The sequence below is a fragment of the Sceloporus undulatus genome, chromosome 2 (genome assembly GCF_019175285.1).
Source record: "Sceloporus undulatus isolate JIND9_A2432 ecotype Alabama chromosome 2, SceUnd_v1.1, whole genome shotgun sequence".
NCBI lineage: Eukaryota > Metazoa > Chordata > Lepidosauria > Squamata > Phrynosomatidae > Sceloporus > Sceloporus undulatus.
The window spans coordinates 325,083,563-325,111,384 of record NC_056523.1 but is presented as its reverse complement, the minus strand read 5'-3'; the positions used below and the strand labels follow the sequence as shown (position 1 = coordinate 325,111,384).

The window sequence follows — 27,822 nt, the reverse complement described above, 5'->3', positions numbered from 1 at the left end:
CTAATCCAGCATTCAATCCACAACACTGTGCTGGCACAAGAATTCAGATTTCTATTTCAGACTCAAGACAGAACCAGTCAAACCAAATCGGGGCATACACAGCCTTAAATTAGTAAAAGTAATTCCAGTATTTTTTCCCCTTATATCTGTGACATGCTTCATACACTAGGTGTTATATAATATGGAGAACAGATCCTGAACTTTGGTTTGGCATCTAGAAGTTAAACAAGTAAACAAAAATAAATGAACAGCTATAATATACCAGCAAAGAGTTGAATAGCTGAAGTGTGCAATAATTTTGGGTTATGGAGAAGACTTCAAACTAGTTTCTTTGCCTAACTTTAATTCACATCTCTTTATGCCACTAGGATTTTAATAGTAAGCAAAGAGAGTCAAAATGTCAATAATTCCATTGCCGCTCCACATAGCTGCTTCTGTATGGAAAGACACAACAAAGCAAACAATTTGGTCAAGGGTTCATTTTGTGCTAGGAGTGTGTTTGTGTATTCTGACCAAGAACTCAGCTGTTTTATCTCTGATCTCCTGAGTTGCTGAAGGGAATCTGTGGTTTAGTCTGACTGTGATGGAACACAACCTGGGGAGCTTTGATGCATATCGGCTAAACTACTGTCTTCACGGTTACTGTATTTTCCAAGTCTGTATAAGGGTGAGTGGGGTGGGGGAAGAATCACTTTAAAAAATGTTGTCCTGCATCCCATGCCAGTATAAAATAATAATAAATTATTTATTTATATACTGCTTTTCCTATAGATCAAAGCAGTGTACAGCAGATAAAATGGATACAATAAAAGATGAAATAGCATTAAAAACAAATTAATATGTTGCAAGTGCTAAGTGGGTCATTTGTACATTTAGTTTGGGAGTAGGTTAATGGGGTCATGGTCTGAGGCCTTATTCATTTACCATGCAACAATTGGCGTTATGTTGGTTGGCCCCAACTATAATAGAGAATTCAGTTAGTTTTGGAATGGTGAGTCATCAGGTAGACAAATCTAATGGATTCAGTGGATTTATTCTAGTCAGAACTAAGAGAGAATTTATGCCACTGATTGGCATTTTGTTGTTAGCCCCAACTAGAGTAGAAGCATGCAATCGATTTTGGATTGGTGAATCAACAGGTAGAAAAATCTAGGGTATTCAGTGGGTCTATCATCATCAGGACTAAAAGGGATTTTACACCAATGACTTAAACTCTGCTGTTAGTCCCAGCTAGAGTAGATTGTCAATAGGCATTTAGGTAAGTCCACAAAAACCCTGGGGTAGATTCAATTTAAGGTCTCCCTAAGTCAGAAATGACTTGAAGGCACACAACAACAATTGTTATTGGTTGAATGGCTTTATTCTAATCAGAACTAACAGTAGGACTGGGAAGCTTTTTCTCCATTAACTTGATCATATTGTACTCCATGCATGCATAGATATTGGAGCCACCTGGTGGAGCAAAGACCATGCTTCTATCTCAGAGCATCATTGTTTCACTGGGGATAGAGAGATGTCCATCTGCAGAGTGTGCAGTACTGTATATAAAAGCAGCACTCCTAAGATACCCGGAAGCAGGCTTTAACGGACAATCTGTTTCGGCTCTCAGTCTTGCTTTCCTGGCAGAAGGAGGGTCAGGACTTTGGTAATGACCATTAAAGAGGGACTAGCATCTTGTCCTGGGAACTGATTGCAAATGTATGTGTCCCAAATTCTTTGAGAGCCAAGTGTACTTCAACTCTGACTCTGAAAGAAAACTATGCTGCAGTAGCAATAATTTCAAGAACATTGCTAGGGCAAGGATGGGGAAAGTTTGCTACCCCCCAACACCACTTTCAAATACTGTCATTTTGATTTCTCACCCCTCAGAGAATCCCCAAAAGACACTGAAAATAGAAAAAGAACAGCACCCCCCAAAAAACATCCCATGATGACTAGAAGTGATATGATGGCATTTCCAGTATGCTCAAACAGTGTGGCCCTCAGGGGGAAAGATTGGTTCTATTCGTGATACATTTTCCCATTCCCAGTCTATGTGCATAAAGACTTATTTTTAAAAAAAATAAGTACAGCTAACACTGTAAATTTATCTCAAAATTCTTGCTTATCTTTCTAGAAATACGATTTGGGCAACTAGACGACATCGGCTTCTCCTTTGTTGGTTCTTAAACCAAAATTGGAACCATAACTTGCTTTCTTGTTCTGCTTTTTCATCCCCTCCCTTCAACTACTTCAGCTTCAGGTCTTATGAATGTTCTAAAATCTATATTTAATTAGATGCTGTGGGAAAGATAATTGTAACAGCCTCTGCAGAAGCAATGGAGAAATTATATCTCAATTTCTTTCCCATCTTCTGCCTTTAAGATACTGCTTGCTAGCAGGGCATTAATAATTTTAACAATTATACAAAAAGGGACACTTCTTAATACAAATGGAAAAAAGTGGGCAAATACCTATATGTTAAATAAATCTAGAGATGTGTGTGTGTTCAATTGTTGTATTAGCTTGTGCTTCCAAAATAATAATTTCAGAAATGTTGAAAGTCTTGAGACAAATTAGCTTCACCTTTCTCCCAGCGCATTACTTTCTTCCAAGAATTTACCCATCTTGGGTTCCTTTGTAACTGGGATCTTGTGTTCATTAATCTTGGACCTACAATGACTCCCAGGAAACAATTTGTCACCTTGTAACAGCTCTTCCATTCTGGGCTTGAATGCTCCTCTTCCTTTTATAATTGTACCTTCACCAAAAGTGAGTGATAGGAACACATTAGCAGCCATTCTGTGCTACCTTCCATGAGAGAAGCACTTGATAAAAATAAATCAGGTTTAAATATATTGTTATTGTTGCTGATGCTGTGTGTGTTCAAGTTATCTCTGACTTAAGCTGACCCTAAGGTGAACTCCTATCATGAATTTTTCTTGACAGAATTTGTGCATTCCTATGAAGCTGAGAGAGAGTGACTTGCCTAAGGTCACTCAGTGGGTTTTCATGGCTGAGCAGAGATTCTGACCGTAGTCTCCAGAGTCATCATCCAGCGCTCAGACCATTACATGCTTGCTGTCTTCAAATATATAAAGCCCTATATTTAAGACTATTAAAAATGTATGGAAAACAGGAGCAAAATTGCTGTAGTTTGTTCAAAGGTTCCAGGTGGGAGATGTTTTTCTGTTCTCAAAACTATTTGAGCAGAGTGGGTCATATGAACCTATTGAAAGAGGACATCCCACATACTCTTTGTTTTGAAAGATTTGAATGTTGTTAATTGCTGGCGATGGATAGTACAGTGTACCACAGTACAGGGAATGCTAGGCTTGACTATACTTCTCAACATTTGTTGTTGTTGTTAATTATCATCAACTCAATTTCAACCCTTTGAATAAGAGACCATTCCAAACCCATTCTGCCATGCAGAAACATACAGTCAAAGCACTCCCAACAGATAGCCATCCAGCTTCTGCTTAAAAACCTCCAAAGAAGGAGATTCCACCACACTCTGAGACAGCATATTCCATTGCCAAACAGCTTTTATCATCAGGAAGTTCTTCCTAATGTTTAGGTGGAATCTCATCACCTGCAGTTTGAATCCATTGCTGTGTGTCCTAGACCATCCACCTGTAATGCAGTCTTCTCTTTTCTTACTGCTTTCTGCTTTACCAAGCTTTATTGTCTTTTCTAATGAGTCATGCTTTTTCATGGCACGGCCAAAATATGACCATCTAAGTTAAGTCATCATATGTTACCATGGCCTGATACAACTTCTCGAGGAACAGGCGTAGCTAGTGCGCTAGTTTAAATCGTGCAAACACACTCTTGGATTGAATCAAGGAATATACCCAAGATGAGATTTCAGAAGGAATGCAACCTATCCAACAAAGAGTGCATCCTTATTCCATGATCTGCATTTCTGCTATAAATAATAATAAATAAAACTTTTATTTCTACCCTGCATTTCTGTAACAAAACAATCAAAGCAGCTTAACAATTAAAATATCCTTACACAAAATTACATTAATAATATAATATCCCCCCTTAAAAAAGAATTAAATCTAGTACAATTAAAATCGAAGTTTTAAAATATCTCATTAAAATAAACAGAACGTGGACAACGTGACAATATAGTATGTGATGTGATGGGGTGATAGTTCTTTCTTTGGCCAGGCAGTCTTATTCAGGAAAGGCCTGCCAGAAGAGATCCAGCTTGACAGCTTTTTTAAAACTGTCTAAGGCCCGTTACAAATGGGCAAAAAGTACGTGTTCGGCACGTACTAGGGTTAGAAAGGGGCGTCCTTTCCGGACGTCCTTAACCCTAGTACGCGCTTGGCGTATACAAAATGGTGGCACCCATTCTACATGGGCGCCGCCATCTTGACGTTGTGGATGCCTAGCATCTGCACATTGCGCGATGGAAGTGACGTCACGAGTGCGCCATTGGCCACTTGCGGTGCCATTTCCCTGGTGCAAAAAGAAGCTGCATTTTGCAGCTTCTTTTTCATTACGTCTGGGAATTGCGCGGTTTGTCCACTGCGGTTCACGGACGTAGCAACCAGCGGTGCCGACAGAGCACCCTTTTTGGGTGCTCTATAAAGCGCCTAAGTTGGTCATTTGACGGATCTCATCTGGCTAACCAGGAACACCTCTGTTTTGTCTAGATTAAGATTGTTTGCCCATATCCAGTCTATTACTGGCAACAGACACTTGGTTTAGCACTGAAACAGCTTCCTAGGAGTTAGATGGAAAGGTGTGAGAGAAAATTGGAGATCATAAGTATACTGGTGACACCAAATCCCAAATCTCTGGACACCTGCTCTCAGTGGTTCCATGTAGATCTTACAGGATGGGGGACAAAACCGAACCATGACAGACAATACTGGTTAGTGGCTAGGGTGTTGAATTCCACCTTTTGAATGTGGTGCTCCAGGAAGGACTGAAGCCCCCAAGGTCACAAAACTATAAATCCCAGAATTCCACAGCAGTTAAAGTGGTGTCAAACTGAATTATTTCTGAAGTGCATATTAGATCAAAGTTCCATCTCAGCAAGAGGATCCTGAAGGAGATACCATTGGCTGATGGCACCAAAAGCTGCTGAGATGTCAATCAGAAACAATAGGACAGTCCACCAAGATGACCAAAGTTGCCTTGAAACTAGATCCTAATGGATCTAGATAATCCATGTAGATTATCTGTTTCATCCAAGAACCCATAGATCTGGAAGGCCACATCATGCACCAGGATTTTATTGCTGTTAGCAGCCCCGATTGACCTCAAGGGGCGGGATATAAATAAACTACTATTATTATTATTATTATTATTATTATTATTATTATTATTATTATTTTGCCAAGAAAGAAAATATTGGAGACTGGCCAGTAATTGTCTAGGACAGTGATGTTCAGGGAAGTTTTGTTTTTCCAGTAACAGCCTCACCACAGCCTCTTTTGGGCAGGATGAAACCCTGCCTAGCCCCAGAGAGGCATTCACCTCTTCTCTTACCACTCAGCCTGTTCTCCTCTGGCTGGTTTAATGAGCCAGGTAGGGCAAGGAAGCAACACACACATGATGGCTCTCACCAGGAATCCTTATGGTCTTTTCCCAGAGTATACAGTTGGGTTAGACGGGTTTTGCTGTTCTTTGAAAGCCCAAATTTTACTTCCCTTCCCTGCCCTTCTGTGAGATTATACTGACCAAACAATAGTGAGGAATCAGCTCAACATCAAGACACAGCAACCTTGAATGGCTCTTGATAAATACTTCTTCCCTCTCCCACCCCATACAGAGCAGTTATGGCATTGCCTGAGGGAGCCAACAAGGCAGGCTTGGAAGTTCTTGGGTTCTTTGCTTCTTTATTTTTAGGGCTCTGGGCTTTTAGCTTACACAGTATTTAAGCACAGCATGACACTTCTCAGCATGCATTTCAAACCACCCCGGCTGCCGACAGAAGAAACGAAAACGGGTGTAGCATCCTCTCCAGCTAACTAATTCATGGATGAAAAATGTAATCCCCATTTAATCTAATTCTTGCCTACCATACAGCAATGGCTTTGACGGGACTGTTGTTGTCATCTGTTATGCTGTTTCTGCGTTCCTTCCTTATATTGCCGGAGGGTTTTCCAAAGACTCTTTTTTCTCTGTACTAAGCAGCCACAGCATGCTTTCAGCATGATCAACCTTCAAGAAAAGACTTTGGTTTAACCCTTTATTCCATATCACCATCCCCAGCTGAAATGAAGCTAGAGATCATATAAATAGCATTTCCTCTCATTTATTCCTTGTGGCTTTCTCTTTTTCTTCAGCTAGAGACCACAGGGAAGCTATAGCTCCAACAAAGATTCACTTTAGACTGAGAACTTATATGAGAGCTAAACGTTCCATACCTTCCTGAGTCTTAACCATACTCTTGGCCAAGGTGGTGCTAGCATGAATCTCTCCCTTGCCCTAAGTAAGCACATGTTTAATAGCCAGTCATTTTTCTGCTGGTTCTGAGGTATGAGCCATACTTGCCATCTCCTCTGCTCTTGAGGTGATGAGATGGAATGCCCAGAAACAAGAGATGCAGAGACTACTCAAAACTTGCTTGGTTTCTCAGGACACTGAGAAAATGGGCAAGTGCCATGAGCTTTTCTGTAATTTTTCAGACTTTTTGGAAAACAAACAAACAAAAAAATCACTTATCCATATATATATATATATATATATATATACCACACAGAATTTCACACAGATATTTTTTAAAAGGCAGTCTTTACTAAGTATTGCTTAGTTTTTGTATAAATGATGGTTTTGTCCAGAAAAGTTTGTTCACAAAATTAATCAAAACCTGAGCAAAAGCTCTTAACCTCATGTAGTGATGAAGAAGGTTTTGAAATAAATAAAAACAAATTAAGTTTCAAATTCTCTACCAAAAAAAACAGACAAAAATGTGGGCCTCTTTTCTTAAGACCTGCACTCCTCCGGTTGGAATGTTGTTGACCATACTTGGTCTGCACCCTCTCCCTCCCAAAGAATTTAATCCAAAACTTGGAATCACCTGTTGTAAACATGACAGAGATGGATTTTATTTGCAAGTAATGTATTCATTGAGCAGTCTTCAGTCTTGATCTCTGTGGTTGTTATGTTCTAGTCCATTAAATAAGGAAAAAGGATAACCACAGCATCAAGCACATGTATAGAATGCAGAAATTTGTTCAGTCTGGTTGTAGTGCTTGAAGTCTCTTGCTGAAGTTGTTTCCTGCAAGAATCTTGCTGAACAATGAAAACTCAGTGGGGAAAATACTCATAAGTACACATGTTTGCTAGGATGGAGTATATGTTCATAATCTTGTGTCTCCACAAAGAGATGGTGCTACCAGCTTTATTTTCTTGCCAGGTTCAAGACAAGTTCCGCCTGGATCTTTCTGATGAAGAAGCTGTGCACTATATGCAAAGCCTGATTGATGAAAGTGTCCATGCACTTTTCGCAGCTATGGTGGAGCAGATCCACAAGTTTGCCCAGGTAAGAAAATCAGAAGGGCTCTTCTGGATCATAACAAGTGGCTGTCTTGTTCTGCATTAGTGTTCCAATAGTGAACCACCCCCATTTCTTGGGGGACCTTCACCCACATGGCTTGTCCCCCTACTGGCTGCTGCCCCTTGCAACTTCTGGTGTTGGGGGGCAACTTCCAAACAGCTGCCCTCCAACCATTCCTCCCCCCTCCTAATGCGGCAGCCTGGGATTGTGTGCCACTGGCCGAGGGGGAACCTCCCTCCAAAAAGCACAGCAGGAGTTTGCATCAGTTTGGACGTGTGCACCCATGCCCAAAAGCAGCACAGCAAACCCTCCCCCCCGAGTCCACTTCTGGCCCAGTATGTTCTGCTGACTGGCCAGGCCTACAAGCCGGGGTGTATACTTATCTTCCATTTTTTTCCCATCTGTTGTCACTCACCCTGGGCCCATCAGTTTTTTAAAAGTTTCTAAGTGCCTTTCGATTGTAGTTCTGTGTTGAGTCCCCCATCACCACTTCTCCCTCTATCACTGTTAGCATAGTTTAAGGCAAAAACAGATAAGCTATGACCAAAACTTCAAAAATTTAAACAAAACAAAAACAATAGTGATCAGATAGGTGATTCTGAGACATTTATACTAGCAGTCTGTGAAAGATGTTGTCTACCATATTTTTCTTCTGTTTAGAGGTAGACTTGTTTATCATGTCAAAGAGATGTGATGATAACTACCTGAGCTTCTCTAATCCCCTGAGCTTCTCTAATCACATGCCTCTTGTGGCAGTATATTTCATACTGTGTCTGGCATCCTGCTAGGAACATACACAGAGACAGGTTTTCCTTACAGGTATATTTGTCCTTTTCTGGGTGCCGCAGTTGTTGATTTTCCTTTCTCCCCACAGCAGCACCCAAAGCCCTCCTCACCAAATAGCTGAACAGTATCTAAGGTCCCCCGCATAACCATTCCCAGCTTCATAGAAACCAGGCAAGATCATAGAAGCATCTCCCCACAAGCAGGACTGAAATGATATAGGTCCAGAGATCAACTGGGGTGCTCCATGGGTCTCTGTGATGCTATATGATGCTAAAAACAGTTTGCACATGGTTGTGGAGACTTAAATGTTTCTGTGATCCTGGCTGCCTGCGTCCCACAAAGCAGATAATAGCCGATGTGTATGTGTTTCAGAGGCTATGGCTCAACTTGGTGTAGGTCTGCATGCTACTATACTATGCTGCTCGATAAAGGATTACAGCCATTAATAATATACTTTTCTTTTGCTTGTCCAACTTATGGCAGTTGTTTCCAAGCCTTTGCCACAAACTGGAATTTTCTCAGATTCCTGGGAGGAAATACATTTTTAATTATAACTCCCAGAATCCTGCAGACAGCATGACCAATAGCCATGCTAGTTCAGGGAAATTTGGAGTTGTATAGGGGTGGGGGGATGGGGGCAAGTTTTTCCTAGCTATGGATTTCCAGTTTGATGTCATTAAAACTGCAAAAAGAGTCTCAAACAGCTGACATATGTGGTATAAGAAATGTTTTTACTTCAGTCATTGTTGCTGTTAGGTAGGGAACCTGGTGACAGTGTGCCATTCTGAAGAGTCCAAAACTACATGTTCTGTCCAACTCCTTTGACAAGCTACAGAAAAATCTGGGTTATGTGTCATCTTAGTACCAATAGATTCATACATAATATTAAGCTGATTTGCCAGACTTGGGGATGATGGATTTATTGGGGCCAGTTTCTGTGTTTGCAACTGACTGCCTTCTTTGCAGCTGTGTTTTAAGTCCTGGTTGCTGCTTAGTTTCCACTAATTAGTATTTTTATTTTTTTTTTGTTTTGTTTTGTTTTGTTTATATCTTGCCTTTTGCCCTACCCTGGGACTCAAGCCATCTTGCAAAAGTCAAAATGTATTGACAAATTCATATAACTAAAAACATAGACCATGGTATCCTTCTGGAGCGCCTGGTGGAGGTGGGAATCGGGGGCACTGCGCTCCAGTGGTTCCGTTCCTACCTCTCTGGGAGGTTCCAGATGGTGCAGCTGGGAGATGTTTGCTCCGATAAGAGGGCCCTTACATCTGGTTCCCTCAAGGAGCCATTCTGTCTCCCATGCTTTTCAACATTTACATGAAACCGCTGGGAGAGATCATCCGGAGACATGGGGCGCGGTGTTATCAGTACGCTGATGACACCCAAATAGTCTTCTCTATGTCTCCGACTGATGCAGTGACCGGGGTTGGCGTCTCTCCTCTCGTGGCCTGTCTGGAGTCGGTAATGGGATGGATGAGGGACAACAGACTCAGCCTGAATCCAGAGAAGACGGAAGTACTTGTGATAGGTTCTCCCGGTCCAGGGTTCCACCTGTCCTGAACGGAATCACGCTTTCCGTGAAGGACTCTGTACGCAGCTTGGGGGTGCTCCTGGACTCGTCGCTCCACCTTACATCTCAGGTGGATGCGACGGTCAGGAGCACCTGTTATCAGCTTCGGCTGATACGCCAGCTGCGTCCCTACCTTGACCGGAGGGACCTTGAAACTGTTGTACATGCCCTGGTAACCTCTCGTTTGGATTTCTGCAACGCGCTCTACATGGGGCAACCCTTGTACCATACCCGGAAGCTGCAACTTGTGCAGAATATGGCAGCCCGTCTGGTCACTGGCACTGCCAGGGCCAGTCATATAACACCAGTCCTTAAAGACCTACATTGGCTGCCTATTCGCTTCTGGGCGCAATACAAGGTGTTGGTTATTACCTATAAAGCCCTAAATGGCTTGGGCCCAGGGTACCTGGAGGACCGCCTCTCTCCGTACAATCCGCCCCGCACACTCAGATCATCAGGGCAGCTATTGTTAAGAGTTCCAGAAGGGAAATATAATTCCACCTCTAGGAGGGCCTTTTCCATCTCGGCCCCCAACCTCTGGAACTCGCTGCCCTTCGAGCTCCGCTCAGCCACCTCCCTAGCCCAATTTAGGAAGGGGCTAAAAACCTATTTATTCGAGCAGGCTTACCCCTGTCCAGAATACTTCCTCCCCCCCCCCCCCCCCCCCCCCACTTCGTCAGCATTGTTTTGCCGGCATGAAATTTTATTATTTTTATTGAACTGTTTTAATTAATTTTGTATGGTTTATTGTTGTACTGTTGTATAATTGCTGTTCACCGCCCTGATTTTAAGAAGGGTGGTATACAAATAAAAATTTTATCATTTATTATTATTTATTCAAAACCCAATAGCTTAACACCTATTGTATTTCCCAACTAGAGTTGACCCACTGAATCATTGGGATTTACCTATGTAAATCCTTTTCACTTTTTAACAGGTCATTTTTCAACACTTTTCACTATCTTTTCAACCATTCAGTCAGTGGGTCGACTCTAATTGGGGCCAGTCAGTGGGATCTAGGCCAAAATATAATTAAACTATAAATAGAAAAAAAAACCTAAAAAGCATAATGTGATTTTTTAAAAAAAACAACATAAATTAATATGTACATTGCAGTGTACCATGCAAAACCCTCTGAGCATAACATCACAGCAGTTTGGGGACTCCTGGTGACACTGATGGCAAGCTGTGTTCCCCTGTTCTCTCTTTCACTTTAATTTGCCTTGACAAACTGAAGACAGTTAATTAGATCCTAAGTGGGTAAATGACCATCCAAAGCCTTTTACTTTCTCCCCTCCAGAAAGGAAGATGGCAGGTGTTCCTTCTTGAGACCTTGATGATGGGTCCTCCTCATTTCTCAGAGTTCTTTTGCCAGTAATATGTTTTCTGGGTTGGACTAATAAATCAGAGTTTACAGTTTTGATCTTGGTCATCCATTTTTGTGTTTCCTTTTTTTAGAAAAAGAAAAACTTCTTTCTTGAGCTTGCTCATTTGTAACTTTCCCCATCTTCCTTTTGCAAGCAGTTCAAAAACTGGATGTGTACCTAACGCTGCATTGTGCTGTTACTGAAAGTCTTTAAACCAAGGCTGGGAATCATGACACTTTCAAGATGTTACTGAACATCAGTCCCCACCATATGTCATGTTTGGCTGTACTGCCTGGGACTGCTGGGGGTTGCAGCCCAGGAATGTCTGAGGATTGCCACCCTTGCTTTAAGAGTTGCCTCCTGTTGAATTGCATTAGCATATTAGGTCTTCAGTTTTCTTTCTTTCTCTTTTTAAGAGCTGCTCCAGTGGTTTCTAGAGAGCATTCCAAAACTTCCCTGATAATATCTCCCACAGAACTGGAAACAGGATCCAGTCATAAAACAGCATGCCATAGTGAAGCTGTCCTCTGTTCCAGACTGGCCCTGGCTCATGGCAATGAGACCAGGGTTTAGACTGAACTTTCCAGGGTTCCTTCTTTTTCATTAAAATGAACATATAAAAAATAAGCCAGTCAGTGTTTGCCTTCAACAACCCTTGCCAAGAGAGCATTTGGTTGGCTTCAGCCTCTCTGCAAACAAAAAAGCCTGAGGCACCAACCAAGCAGCAGTTGGCTTTTGGCTACCCGTTGTGTCCTTTCCAGTCTCCTGTCACCAAATGGAGCAAAATGACCAGAGAGGAATCCTTTCTGTCATATGCACACACAATTCCTGTGTACCGACACCTGTGAAAAGCACTGTTTCTCCCTCTTCTTGACTTACAGCTGACATACAGAAGATGTGGCACAAGTAGGATTGCCATACTGAAAACTGGCGGGGTTTCTGACCTTTTAATGGCTGTGTAGAAAAGGGAATTTTGGCAGGTGTTGCTTGTCATGCTACCCGGTGACAAGCAGCACCTGCTGAAATTCCCCCTTCTATCCAACCATTAAAGCAGAGGTAGGCAAAATGAGGCTATTTTTATAGCCTTTTAATAAATAATAATAATAATAAAAATTTTATTTATATGCCGCCCTTCCTACGATCAGGGCGGCTCACAGCAAGTTAAAATCATTCAACAATAATGAACATTAAAAACACACAGTTAAAGCCAGGCAACAATAAAAAGCCCCATAGCCCAGCCTCTTGGCCACGAAAAGAGGAGGGAGGCCCACAGGATATTTATTCGGGGAATGCCTGCTGGAATAGGTAGGTTTTGAGATCCTTCCTAAATTGGGCCAGGGTAGTGGACGAGCGGAGCTCAGTGGGCAGCGCGTTCCAAAGGGCTGGGGCAACTATGGAAAATGTCCTCCGAGTCGTGGAGACTAACCTGGCCCCAGGCACCTTCAGTAGCTGCTGCTCAGATGTTCTGAGGGTGCGAGGCGGAATGTATGGGGAGAGGCGGTCCTTTAGGTATCCTGGGCCCAAGCCATTTAGGGCTTTATAGGTAATTACCAACACGTTATATTGGGCTCGGAAGCGAATGGGCAGCCAATGGAGATCTTTTAAAGCCGGTGTTTGTGGTGGTCCTGGGGGCACCAGTGACCAGCCGGGCTGCCATGTTCTGCACCAATTGTAGCTTCTGAGTTTGGTATAAGGGTTGCCCCTGTAGAGTTACATTGCAGAAATCCAGTCTCGAAGTTACCCGGCATGTACAAAAGTTTCTAGGTCCCTCTGGGCCCGGTATGGGCGCAGCTTGCGAATCAGCCGAAGCTGATAACAGGTGCTCTTGACCGTCGCATTCACCTGAGCAGTCAGGTGTGAAGCGACGAGTCAAGAAGCACGCCCAGACTGCGCACGGAGTCCTTCACAGGGAGCGTGACCCCATTCAGGACAGGGTGGAATCACCGCCATACCTGGACCGGGAAGACCTCTCACTATACCTCCGTTTTCTCTGGATTATTTGAGTCGGTTTTCCCTCATCCAGCCCATTACTGACTCTAGACAGGCCACGAGAGGAGAGACGCCATCCCCAGTCACTGCATCAGTGGAGACATAGAGAATAATTGGGTGTCATCAGCGTACTGATAACCCGCGCCCATGTCTCCGGATGATCTCTCCCAGCGGTTTCATGTAAATGTTAAATAGCATGGGAGACAGAATGGCCCCTTGAGGGACCCCAGTTTTAAGGGCCCGCTCATCGGAGCACACGTCTCCCAGCTGCCCATCTGGGACCTCCCGGAGAGGTAGGACCGGAACCACTGGAGCGCAGTGCCCCCGATTCCCACCTGCCAGGCGCCCTGGGAGGGAGGGAGGCAAAATAAATTGTAAACCAGTGGTTAGATATATTTTTAAATGTTTCCAAATATATTGTAGTTGGAGGGGGGAGCATTTCCAGCATGTTATGGGCCCACCCTGAGCTCTAAAATGCTCCAGGGAGGCCCCAAAACATGGTGGAAATCTCACTCCCCTTGCCCTTGAGAGAGTTTGGTGGGCAAAACAGCTGATTTTTTATTATTTTTTCGAGGAGCAGGGGTTCTACCCTTCAAGGTCTCTTGCAGCCCCTGACCCTTCCACAGTTGCTCACCCCTGCATTAAAGGTCATCTCCTGTTTTCATTTTAGCAATCTTATATGACAGCCCTTTCCAGTTCTTTTCCTTGAGCTGGACTGGCACAGCCATAACAGGGGAAAGACTTGGTGCCCAGAATATGCCAGCTGTAACAGGGCAAGTGATTCTGGGCATCAGTCCTTTATTCCCACTTCTCTGTGAAAATAAGGCTTAACTGGAGAAGAATAGAGTGCTAGATATCAAAGAATGAAAAGTTGTGGTTCCCTAATTAAGAGATGGGCAAAGTATGGTCCTCCCATGCAATCCCTGAGACTATTTCTGTGGCCCTCAGTCTCTCCAGACTTTCTCCAAATGCTGTATTTTTAACCAAGGGGGTGGGGGGCTGAACTACCTCATCTTGAAGCCTCAAGGAGACTTAATTTCACTTTTAAGTAAATGCACAAAGAGTGGTCTTCCCCCTCTTGGATCTTTAGCCAGTCCTCTAAAGGTCTAGGAGAGGGAGGCCTGCTTTTTACTTCCAGATGCTGCCCAGGCACTCAGCACCCTTCCCCAGCCATCAAACGGTACTTTGGAGAAGGCTTGGGTGGAAGGGAGGGGTCATTGTGCTAGCACATACCAGACAACTCCTTGCACAAAAACTAAGAACAGATATCTCCAGACACATGGAATGCATACAATTTACTTCAGAAGGTTCCACCTATAGCCTCTCAAGGAGGCTAGGAAGAAGTCCTTTGGGCAGCTATTTGGCTGAGAGCTTCTGGTTAAAGGTCCCCTGGGGAGGAACTGCTCCAATGAATGTGTCTGGGAGGCCTGTTCTGTATAGACTCAGGAGAGGAGAGCTGCCCTCCTGTGGAACGTTGAAGGACCATTTTAAGTGAGTCAGGTGTGGTAGGGCTCCAGGAGGTCACTCTCTTCTCTGTATGGTCCCTGGTTCCTGACGGTGATTCCCAGCATCTGGGACACAATGAAATGGCTCAAGTTGGTCATGTCTATTAAATTCACTAGTTAATTCACTGGTTTTCTAGGACAGACATACATACTGTTTATTAACATTTAAAAATATCCACTTTTTTTCAAAACCTGAAGTCAGCATCTGGCCATTTCCATTTTGTTTGGATTGTTGGCTGTCCATGTGATCTCCAGAATACTGGCTCACAAACCCATTGCAGTTGGCCGCACCTTTCCTAATTTCTGTCTGCAAGACAGTCCATCCTTTGGTTCACTTGGTACATTCAGGCAATGATTCAGTGTCCTACAACCATGCCTCAAATCGGTTTTCCAAAATGTTATCTCGAGACTGCATCCGTCTCCCCCCACCCCATATGCCTGGCCAAGATCCAGTGTTAGAATTGCACAACATAAATTTTCTTATGCAGAGTCATGCAGTGAATGTACTACACAACCCTTAAGCTCAGTGGCAGTAGTGCACACTCAAAGATGACCCTGAATGTACATGTGTATCCAAAGTATATATATATACATCAATAAGCACAATGGGACTTCGGGTGCCATTTTGCTTCTGCAATCTTAAACTGAATGCAGGTGTTCTGCATCTGACAAAAAGAAGAAGCAGAGGGAAATATCCAACTACATCTGTAGAGGAACTTACACATGAGTAGGACATAAACAGCATTCCAGACACCATTTTTCCCCAAATGTCTTTTAATTAAGGGCCAGAATAATTGCTGCTTTAACTCTTGTGTAAATTAGCACACCAAGCTAATGAAATATGATGGTTTCTTCAACAGCTGGCATTATTAAACCCTCTTATCTCAACAAGTGTAAGCAACAGCCCCAATTATTTCCCCACCCCCTGCAGTTTACAAGCCTCTTTTTGCAAAAGTAAATATATATTATTACTGATGGATATCAAGTTTAATTAACTGGGAAGTGTCAACGCTGAGCTCTTACTCTTTTTTTTCCAGGTGGCTTTTTGGTGCTTTATTTTAAATGCTACTGCAATCCTTGACAGTTTCCCATTGGAGACCAATCTGCATGATAATGTAGCCTTTAAAAAAGAAGAAAAAGAAACAGAGCACCAGCCACAGGAAAGTTTCTTTTTAAATCAGATTGGCACTCCAAGCCAGCTGCTGTGCTGCTCAGGAACATGCTTTGAATCACTAAAGCTAGTGGTGTGTGGGAGTGTTGTCTTATATCAGAGGAAGGAACCTTCAGTGTGAAACTTGTTACATTGCATATTGAAGTTTCCTATTGACTAAAGCAACCCCATGCATTTTATATGGTTTTCTTAGGTAAGGAATACTCAGAGGTGGTTTGCCATTGCTTTCCGCTGAATGTACCCTACAGCTCCTGGTTTTCATTTGTAGTTTCCCATACAACGGCTGACCTTGCTTAACTCCCAAAATCAAACAGGATCTGGTGCCTTCAAGGTATTCAGACCTAATTAAAACTAGAGATTCTTGGATTTGTGGTGCCAGTGTAAGCTCCAAAGCAAGGCTTGTATGCCCTTACTTGAGGACACAATATACAGAAGCATCCTTGCTGCTCAATTTGGGAGTCACACACTGCCATCCAGAGATGATGGTATAGACCAGGAGTAGGGAATTTGTGTCCCTCCAGATGTGGTTAGGATGCAACTCCCATCATCTTTCACCACTGATTATGCTATCTAGGGCTGATGGGAGTTGTAGTCAAAAATATTTCAAGATAAACCCTGACAGACGAAAGAGCTGACTTCGTATAAATGTCCTTCACTCATATATGTGTGCCAAGACACATAGTCTTGGAAGCTACATTCCCCGGGTGTCAGAATCATAGAGTTGGAAGGGCCTCAACATGTTGGTGCACATGCTAGTATCTTAACTTACATAAGAATGTGTAAATCTATGGGTGTTTTCCACATGTTTGGTAGTATCCTCACTCCAGCAGAGTGGCATTTGGATGGGAAAGATTCTTATGATCATGCCCATACTCTCACTACAGCTTAGTAGAAGCTGGAGCCAAAGCCAATATGATGTAGTGGTTTGACTACAGAAAACCATCATTAGAATGCCCACCCAGTCATGGAAACCCATTGGATGATCTTGGGCTAGTCTTTCAAGGTAAATAACAAATATTATGGTGTGCATATTGGTACCAACAAGGTTGAAACACACTAGCTCATGTGGAATAATGAAGAGGCAAGGAGAGGATCTTGGATATACCTGGGCAGATGACTTGCCCAACATCACCCAGTGATTCTCCATGACTGAATTGGGATTTCAGTTACGGTCTTCCAGAGTCCTAGTCCAATAGAGAAACTTTCCATACTCTGGCAGGTGAATGAGATAATAAAAAGGCTTTCACATTTTACTTTTAATCTGTCAGAAATTAGCCAAGAAGAAGTTAGCAAATGGGGAATGTCATCAAATATAGACTGGATGTTGTTATTGTGGCAACAACAACTTTGACATTGACCTAGCAATTAGTTATAATTAAAAATTAAGGATGTACATCTTAGCTGGTTGAAGTACATTTTACAAATTGAACCCATGCAGTCAGTTGAATCCCTACTCAGCCATGGAAGGCCACTGAGTGACCTTGGGCTCAATCTCAGTTTACGGTGACCCTAAAGACAATTTATCATTGTGTTTTCTTGGCAAGGTTCAAAGGAGGTTTGCCATTGCTTTCCTCTGATACTGAGAGAGTATTAAGGCAACAATAAGCCTCCTCTGAACAAAGCTTGCCAAGAAATCCCCATGATAGGGTCACCATAAGTCAGAAACAACTTGAAGGCACACAACATTACAACAACAAAGAGAGTGAGGCAGGCTTAGGCGTAAAACATCTTGTACAGTACAAACATCTCAGAGCCTTTACAGTGGTGTGATAACTCTCATCCACAGTACAGAAATGTTACTACATCTCTTAGAATTCCCTACTAGCATGACCAGTGCCCATGTTGGTTGGGGAATTCTGGAAGATATAGTCCAAAAAAATGAAAAACTTCACTTGCCCCACATTGCCAACTAGAGCCCTATGCCTGTGAGTCTGTGTGCAGGATGAGAGGCTACCCTGTTCTTTAGGCTTGAGAGAGTTCTGCTGGAAAACTGGATTTTGTGACCTATGCAAATTACATTATTATGTGTTTCCAACACCATAGAACGAACCCACTTCCATTCAATTAGAAAGATGACCTTTTCCCTAATTTAAGATGCAATCAAAGAAAAGGTTGATTATTAAATAAAGAACTTGGATAAACTGTGAGTAGCAGGCACCTTATTAAGAGTAGTGTGAACACCCCCCCCCATGTCAGATACATGGAAATGTTTCGCCTGAGATGGGGTTGATCTACACACATAATTGAAAAAACAAGTGAAGTTTCTTTTTTCCAGCATCATCATTTTATTCATATGCAAATTTATGCAGATGTAATTAATTGTTTACTTGACTAAATGCAATCAGTCAACTAAGATAATTTACAGTGGGTGATGATCCTACCTGTTACTTCCCCACCCCAATTATGTGTGACCCAGCATCCCAGAAGGATCCTGACACCACCTCACTCCTGAACCATGGGAATTGCTGTCCCTACTGACACACACTCTTATCCCCAGCCTTTTAAGATTTTTCTGAGCATCTTCCACACACGTACATAGTAGACATTGCAACCTTAAAGGCTACATAGCACCACGCCACACCAAAGTGGATTCTGCTTCTAATGAAAATGTAGGCTGAGATTCTACATGGTAGTTGCTATACTTTTGTAGAGCAAAAAGGCCAATGAACATTTAAGGCACTCTCCAGGGTGCTAATGGGTAATTGCTGCTGATGAAAAGGCAGGTGGATGAACAGAGAGACCTCACACTTACAAAAGGAATCAGTTCTGAGATTTTGTCTAAACCTCAAAGGAATTGCTCATCAGATATGGATCAGCAAAAAGGACAGTCCATGCTCCATATCCATGAATATTTTATCCATGGATTCAAGTATCCAGAGCTTGAAAATATTCAAAAAAATATATAAACTCCAATAAGTAAACCTTGATTTTGCCATTTTATATTAGGAACACCAACTGACCATGCCATTGTATTAATGGGACTTGAGTATCCATGGATTTTGGTCTCCACAGAGGGTCTTGGAACCAAACCCCAGTGGATACCAAAGGCCCACTGTAATGCTGATGGGTATAATTAGTGTGAGAGTGTGGCATAATGGTTTGAGTGTTTGACTATACCTCTGAAGACCAGGGGTTGATTTCAAGCCACGTAAACCCACTGGGCAAGTCACACTCTCATAGCCTCAGAGCATGGCAGTGGCAAACCCCCTCTGGAGAAACATACAGAAAAAATCCTGCGATAGTATCATCTTAGCGGCGGGTATAAACGCCGGGAAACTGGACCCTCCCTGACACGCCCCCTTCGCCTTCCTCGCCGGACCACCGTCGCTGCCAGAGCTGCGCCTTCTGCCGGGAGGCCTCCTCCCGGGGTGTCGGAGGTGCGCATCTGCGCACCGCCCCGGGAGTGCCGCCCACGGACTGAGGAGCACCGCTGCTGCAAAACTGCGCAGTTGCGCAGCTTTTATTGGGTTAGGGAGGCTTGGGTTAGCCCGAGAGCAGAGGATGCCTGGGGTGGCTAACCTCTGCTCTTCTAATGGCCATAGAGGGGTGGGGGGGGAGGTTGGGGATGCGGGGGATGCATGTGCCGGGGAGGGAAGGGATAACCTCATTAAGAGCGGAGCTCCTATTGAGGTAGTGTGGGGCAGGGGGAGATATAGCGGTGGGAGAAGGGACTTGCGTTCCAGGGGAAGGAGAGATCAATGCATCATATCTATCTCTCCTTCCTGTTCCCCTCCCAACCTTAGGGACCTGAGGGTCGCTCCAACCGTGCCACAAACCCTGTCGCTGCTCCTGTGCAATGCCAGATCAGTAAACAACAAGACCCACATCCTCCACAATATGCTGGAGGATCAAAAGTGTGATCTGGCTTGCATTACCGAGACCTGGCTTGGGCCTGAAGGAGACGCTGTGTGGGCTCAGGCCCTGCCTGCCGGGTTCTCGGTGAAGGACCAGCACAGGTTAGGTGGGCGGGGGTGTGTGTGTGTGTGTGGCCTTGCTACATAGGAACACCGTGTCCCTCACCAGGAACCACATCCGACAGACGTCCTATATCGAGTGTATTTACCTGACCCTAAAGGCTAGGGACAGTCTAGGGATTCTGCTGGTGTATCGGCCACCCCTTTGGACACGCTCCAGTTTCTCAATGTCCTTTCTGAATTGTGGCGCCCAGAACTGGACACAATATTCCAGGTGGGGCCTGACCAAAGCAGAATAGAGTGGCACTATTACTTCCCTTGATCTAGACACTATACTTTTATTGATGCAGCCTAAAATTGCATTGGCCTTTTTAGCTGCCGCATCACACTGTTCACTCATGTTGAACTTGTGGTCTACTTGGACTCCTAGATCCCTTTCACATGTAGTTTCATTCAGCCAGGTGTCACCCATCCTATATCTGTGCATTTTATTTTTCCGCCCTAAGTGCAATACCTTACATTTCTCCGTGTTGAATTTCATTTGGTTAGCTTTGGCCCAGCTTTCTAGTTTATTCAGGTCATTTTGAATCTTGATCCTGTCCTCTGGGGTATTAGCTATTCCTCCTAGTCTGGTGTCATCTGCAAATTTGATAAGTATGCTCCCAATTCTGTCATCCAGATCATTGATAAAGATGTTGAATAGCACTGGGCCCAGGACATAGCCTTGTGGGACCCCACTGGTCACTTCTCTCCAGGATGAAAAGGAGCCATTGTTGAGCAACCTCTGGGTTCGGCCGGTCAACTAGTTACGAATCCACGTAACAGTTACCTTGTGTAGTCCACATTTTACAAAGTTGTTTGCAAGAATGTCATGGGAAACCTTGTCAAAGGCCTTACTGAAATCAAGATATACTATATCCACAGCATTCCCTTCATCTACCAAGCTGGTAATTTTATCAAAGAAAGAGATTAGATTTGTCTGGCATGACTTGTTTCTCTGAAACCCATGTTGAGTTTTTGTGATTATGGAATTGCCATCTAGATGTTCACAGACTCTTTGTTTAATTATCTGCTCCAGAATCTTTCCTGGGATTGATGTCAGACTAACTGGACGATAATTGTTGGGATCCTCTTTTTTCCCCTTTTTGAAGATGGGGACAACGTTTGCCCTCCTTCAATCTGCTGGGATTTCTCCTGTTTTCCAGGTGTTTTCAAAGATGATTGCCAATGGCTCCGATATTACATTTGCCAGTTCTTTTAATACTCTTGGATGGAGTTCATCTGGTCCTGGAGACTTAAATTCATTTAGATTAACAACGTATTCCTCTACTATCTCTTTACTTATTCTGTGCTGAAATTCCCCTATTCTGTCCTCTGTTCCATTATCCTCAGGTTGAGCACCCTTTTCCTTTTCTGAGAAGACTGAGGCAAAGAAAGTGTTGAGTAATTCTGCCTTTTCTCTGTCCCCTGTTAACATTTTGCCATCCTCTCGATGCAGTGGCCCTACCATTTCCTTCTTCTTCCTTTTGCTGCGGACATATCCAAAAAAGCCCTTTTTATTGTTCTTAACCTCTCTAGCAAGCCTGAGTTCATTCTGTGCTTTAGCTTTTCTGACTTTACCTCTACACATGCCTGCTATTTCTTTGAATTCCTTTTTCGTGATTTCCCCCTTTTTCCATTTCTTATACATGTTCCGTTTCAAACTTAGCTCGGTTGAAAGTTCCTTAGTCATCCATCTTGGTTTCTTGAGACACCTCCCATTTTTCTTTTTCACTGGAACTGTTTGAAATTGTGCCTTCAGTATCTCCCTTTTGAGAAAGTCCCATCTGTCCTGAACTCCTTTATCTTTTAGTATTTCTGACCATGGAATTGCCCTCAATACTTCTCTAAGTTTACTGAAATCCGCTCTCCTAAAGTCTAGGATGCATGTCTGACTATGCCTGGCTTCTCCTTTCCACTGTATTACAAACTCCAGGAGAACATGGTCACTTCCACCTAATGATCCCACTACTTGCACCCCATTAACCAAGTCATCCTTGTTGGTTAGGATCAGATCTAAAATAGCTGACCCCCTTGTTGCCTCTTCCACCTTTTGGACCATGAAATTGTCTTCCAGGCAAGTGAGGAATTTGCTAGACCTTGATGATTTTGCTGAGTTTGACTTCAAACAAATATCAAGATAGTTGAAGTCGCCCATCACTACTACATCTCTCCTTTCTGACTGTGTGGTCATCTGTTCTAGAAAGATATCATCCAATTCCTCAGTCTGACTTGGGGGTCTGTAGTAGACTCCCACCGTAACATCCTTGTTGTTTCCCTCCCCTTTGATTCTTATCCAGATGCTCTCCACCTGGCTTCCATGATTGATGTCCAGGATCTCTTCACTGGTGTAAATATCTCTGACATATAGTGCTATTCCTCCTCCTTTCCTGTTTGGCCTATTTCTCTTAATAAGGTTATACCCCTCTATTTCCACATTCCAATCATGAGACTCATCCCACCAGGTTTCAGTGATGCCTATTATATCATATTTGCTTTGTTGTACTAGGAGTTCGAGTTCATCTTGCTTATTTCCCATGCTCTGTGCATTAGTGTAGAGACATCGCAGACCATGGTTCCCTTTTACTTGCTGCCTGTGCAAGTTTTTTTGCCTCCCACTGTTGGGGCCTTGCACTGTTTGCCTTGTTTCCTCTATGTCAGTTTGACTATTTTCGCCATCCCTTTCGCCTTCCTTAATATTGTCTCCCTTCTCCTCGAAACTCAGTTTAAAGCTCTCCTGATCAAGTACTTGAGACTGTTGGCAAAAACATTTCTTCCAACTTGCGTGAGATGCAACCCATCTGTTGCAAGAAGTCCCTCCTCATGGAACCGCAGCCCATGATCGAAGAATCCAAATCCTTCTCGGCGGCACCATCTGCGGAGCCAGTTGTTCACATCTGCTATTTTCCTCTCCCTTCCTGGACCATGCCCTTCAACTGGCAAAAGAGACAAGATGACAACCTGTACATCCATTCCTTTCAGCTTCCTACCAAGCGCCTCGTAATCCCTTTTGATGTTCTGAATGCTGTGTCTTGCAGTATCATTAGTTCTCACGTGGACCAAAAGGAAGGGGTATTGGTCAGTAGGCTTGACAAGTCTTGTCAGTCTCTCTGTCACATCACGGATCTTTGCACCTGGAAGACAACACACCTCTCAAGACATCTTGTCAGGCCTACAAATCACTGCTTCTGTACCCCAAGCAAGGAGTCCCCCACTGCGACCACACGCCTCCTCCGAAGCTTAGTAGCGACTGTTCCCTCGGGTGGGACTCTCAGGCTCCCCTGCTCTGTCCCTGAAGTCTGTCCATGCTGCTCTTCTTCATCCTCCTTGATAAAGGAAAGAGCTTCAAATCGATTATCTAGCTGCAAACTCCCCGAACTATTCCTTCTTGGCTTACTTCTCTTTGTGACATTCCTCCAGCTGTCTGCCTCCTGTGTATGGCAAGTGACCTCTTCCACCCTAGCATCTTCCTCTGCATGGTACTCATCCAAGATCGTTAGTTCAGTTGTGTCCAGGAAATCCTCTTGTTCCCTAATATGCTGAAGTGTAGCTACTCTGGACTCCAGTTGCTGCACTTTCTCCTCCAAGAGTGCTACCAACTTGCACTTGGTGCATGTGAAGTTCTCGACTTCTGTAGGCAAGAAGAGAAGCATCCCACAAGAGTTGCAGGTGACTGCAGCAGATCCCTCGCAGTCCATACTGCAAAGTCTTTAGTAATGACTATAACAGTCAATCTACTGGGAATACTACTTTAAAGGAATGTCCAGGTTGCTATCTTACACTTAAAGTTTTATTTTTATTCCACCTTTCTGTCAAGAAGACAATTGAAGCAGCTTACAATTAAAAAGAAAATGTACAATACCCCATATTCCAATTATTCCCTCCTTCCCCATAAACCTCAATTAAACACATTAAACATTTAAAAACAATACAGTGGATCCTTGTTATATGCTGGGGTTTGGTTCCAAGATCCCCCGTGGAAAACAAAATCCGTGTATGCTCAAGTTGCATTAAATACAGTGGCATAACAAAATGGTGTCCCTTATAAAAAATGGAAAATCAAGATTTGATATTTGAAATTTATACTTTTAAAAAACATTTTCAAACTGTGGGTGCTTGAATCCATGTATAAAAAACCCGTGTATAAGAAGGGCCGACTGTACATTAAAATAATCAGAGACGAGCAGACGGGGCTATAAAGTATTCAGTGGAATGGTAGATTCCATTTTTGGCCGAGTTTGTTATTCATTTTAAAGCTGTTTAAGCTGGTAATATAACAGTTCTCCTCCAGCAGGCCATTCCATAGTCTGGGAGCGGTTGAAGAAAAGGTCCTCTGGGTAGTTGCAGTCAGCCTGGTCTTTATAGGTTGCAACAGATTCTTCCCAGAGGACCTGAGTGTGTGGGGGGGTGTTATATGGAAGGAAGAGATCCCGTAAATAGGTTGGACCCAAGCCATGTATGGCTTTACAGGTTATTCCCAACACCTTGTACTGCGCCTGGAAACTGATAGGTGGCCAGTGAAGCAATTTTAAGATGGGGCCTTCTTGGTGGCTGCCCCTAAACTCTGAAACTCCCTTCCCAGGGAGGCCAAAATGTCCTAACATCAACAGTAGGGTTATCAGATTGGAAACTGGAGAGGGCTCCTATACCTTTAAGGGTTCTGTAGAAAACCCAGTTTCAGTGGGTGTTGCAACCAGATAATAAGCCACAGCTGCTGAAATTTCCTCTTCTATCCAACCCTTAAGGGGACAGAAATCCTCTCCAGATTCTACTCTGGTAACCCTAGTCAGCAAGCAACCATTTATTATTTTATTATTTTCTGCCATTCTTTTAATAACTGAAACCTTTGAAAGAAAGGCCTTTGAGGAGGGTGCAGTATGGTTTTAATTTTACTGTTTTAAACTCCTTTTTATTACTTTTATTTGTATGTTTTAAAATTTTGTAGTATTCTTAATAGTATAGCTCTATTTCAGCATTGATCTGCTATATGTTGAATCTCAATTTCATCAGATGCCAAGATGATTTTTTGTTATATGTTGCACCTCCCCATTATTGGACTGGGTAAACAAAACAACTGTGGTGTAATTCACTCCCCCCCCCCTGCATTTTTGGGAATATAAAATACAGCTATTTATATTCAGAACTGTCCATCCTTGTGCAAAATACTCAGTGGTGGAGAACAATGGTAGAGAAAATGTAGGCATTGTTTATATTAACAAAGCTGAATGATGAATGGTGTACTAGAGTTAAAGAAATGCTTAGCACCTAACTGTGGTCCAGCATCCCTTTTAGGCATCATTAAAATGATTCTATGTGCTAAAGTTGTTTGGTGACTTTGAGCAAGTTGTCTCCATTTCCAATGTATTTTGTATTTTTTTCACATTCAAAAATGTTGGAAAATCTGTTGTTAACTACATTAAATTTGTTTTATCACTGTCACTCGTTCTTTTCAGATGAAGGGCATTTCTAAATCTGGTTTTGCCATTCCCTGATGAGCTGAGCCAAAACTGACTGAACCATAGTGTATAATACAAACTCAGAGTTGATTGTGTCTCTGGATTATTAGATTAGACAGGGCTTCAAATGAGATGTGTGTCCAAATTGTTCTTTCTATTGAGTTTTGCACGTGAACATAACATTGTAACATAATCCAGATTAAAAGTGTGCGAGAAGATCTTTGTGCTCTCTATTTTGAGAACAGAAGAAACCCAATGTCACATTGGGTTTCTTCTAACTGGGTGGTTTCTCAAGTATTGCTGCCTCTGTCTTACATCTGAGTGCTTTCTATTTGGTAACATAGTGGCTGGGAGATCAGCAAGTCCAGTTTTATCTCAGTGAGCAATTCACTTCTGATTTTAAGCTGCTCTCTTTTATGCTGATCATCTACAATGTGCTGAGAGTAGTGACAGGCTCCTTTTAGAAATGTGCCAGAATTTGTTCACACTAATTTATCTAGAATCATAAAGTTGGAAGGGGCTACAAGGATTATTCAATCCAGCCCCCTGCCATACAAGATTACACAACTAAAGCACTCCCAAAAGAAGCCCATACAAGCTCTGTTTAAAAACCTCCAATGAAGAAGAATTCACCACCCTCCAAGCTAGTTTATTCTACTTTCAAACAGTTAATAAATTATTTGTAATGTTTAGATGGCAAGCTTGTTTTCTGCTGCTTCAGAGATTAGGACATGGAGCAATGGATTCATACTACAGGAAAAGAAATCCCACCTCAACATTAAGAGGAGTCTCCTGAGAGTAAAAATTGTTTGACATTGGAACACACTCCCTCAGAGTGTAGTGGAGTTACCTTCCTTGGAGTTCTTTAAGCAGAGGTTGGATTGGATGGCCATCTGTCAGGGTGCTTTAATTGTGGGTTCCTGAATGGCAGGGGGTTGGACTAGATGCCCTTTGAGGTATCTTCCAACTCTATGATTCTATTAATCTCCTATCTTCTAAATTAAGCTATTTTATATTAACAGCTGTATAAATTTTAGATCTCTTGGCCTTAGGACTTTTTCCAGGTTCTCTGTTCTTACCCAGTTATGAAGAGGGTGTAAACTGGGTCCTAAACCAGATTAACTATTTTTCTAGTATAGTCAATACTGGAAAGCAATGTAAAATAGCCTTTGACATACCAATAAGTCTGAAGTCTCATTTTATGTCTGATTTGTTTTCTCTTTCTCTTTCTCATCCAGTACTGGAGAAAATGAACACTGTCAAATTCTGAAGGCAAGAATTCATGTGTGTGGCTGTCTGTTATGCTTTATGGAATGGCACCCAGTGGGTTGTACTGCCTCTTTTAATAATTTAGAGAGTTACCCTCATCTGGGTTTTCATTAAAGCTAGGTCAAGAGTATGTTCCACTGTCCCAATATCTGAGCCACAACTTTTTGAAAACAGAGTAACATCTACCAAAGTCCAAAGACAACAAGAAGACAAATGTCTTACAGTTTTCTAAGTATATCTGTACACTTGATGTTGCTGAAAAACTGGAGCTTTTTGCTACACACAGTGCCTAGAGGAGGATATTATAGACTTTCTGTGTTCACCTGTAGCAGAAGGAAAGCTTGCTGAAGCTTCATGGATTTGTGATTGAAATTTTACATGAGATTTGCATCTTGAATGGATTAATGTACAGGACTCAGGCCAACAGCCTTTTTGGAAGAAGCAATTGCATGATCCATTCTTTTGGAGAAAGATATCTCTAGCAAATGCTAGCCCATCAAAATTTCCCATTCCCTTTAAAATGCCTTGAAATGAGAAAGATTCAATGGCCCAGTCCTTTGGTTAAAAAACAAAATCAAACTGTGTATATTGACTTAATTGTTCAATTCTAATAAAATTATTTTGATGCATCCTTCAGTTCTCTTAATTTTGTTTACATTTATCTTTCTCAGCTCTATGGATTCTCAAGTATAATCCCCCCATTAGTCTATGTCCCAGGGTCATCTGCACTGCTCCCCATAATCTGGATTATTATGCAGCCCCAAGTTGACACAATGTCAGCCAAACATGATCACACCAGCCACCATGTGTCACTGATACCCATAAAAATAAAATGTTGTTGCCCTGGTACAATTATGATAATTCCAGGCTGGTTCTTTTTACTGGTTTCTCATACTGTCTTACCATTTTCTCCCAGTATACTTTATCAACACTGCATCGTCCTCACTGGCCTGTCCCCTTAGTGTCACTGCTATTACGCCAACCTTGCCAGCCAAGAAGCTCTCTGCAAGAGCTTTGCATTTGCCATCATGTCTCCTAAAATCAGAATGGGGTGTCCATACGATCAAGAAGGAGCAGGACGTTCTGGAGGGATGGGTCAGCAAAGACGATGTGGTGGATAGGTAGACGCGTGGACAACAGTGTCACTTTCAATCCAGCCGTCTTCACATCTAATGCAGCCAAGTTCACTCCTACATTTCCTGGAAGCTCTGGAATGAACATTTTCTGTTAAACTGGATTAACAGCT

General features: G+C 42.8%; 1 protein-coding gene across 1 annotated transcript in view; it reads left to right on the top strand.

Moving 5' to 3' along the window:
* The window catches only part of PIK3C3 (phosphatidylinositol 3-kinase catalytic subunit type 3), a 157,635-nt gene extending 130,423 nt beyond the window's left edge, over positions 1-27,212 (top strand). The window contains 2 exon segments of the mRNA XM_042452907.1: positions 7,367-7,492; positions 26,546-27,212. Of these exon segments, the coding sequence (XP_042308841.1) occupies positions 7,367-7,492; positions 26,546-26,560 (141 nt within the window). The 3' untranslated portion in view covers positions 26,561-27,212.
* Positions 27,213-27,822: the final 610 nt, after the last annotated feature.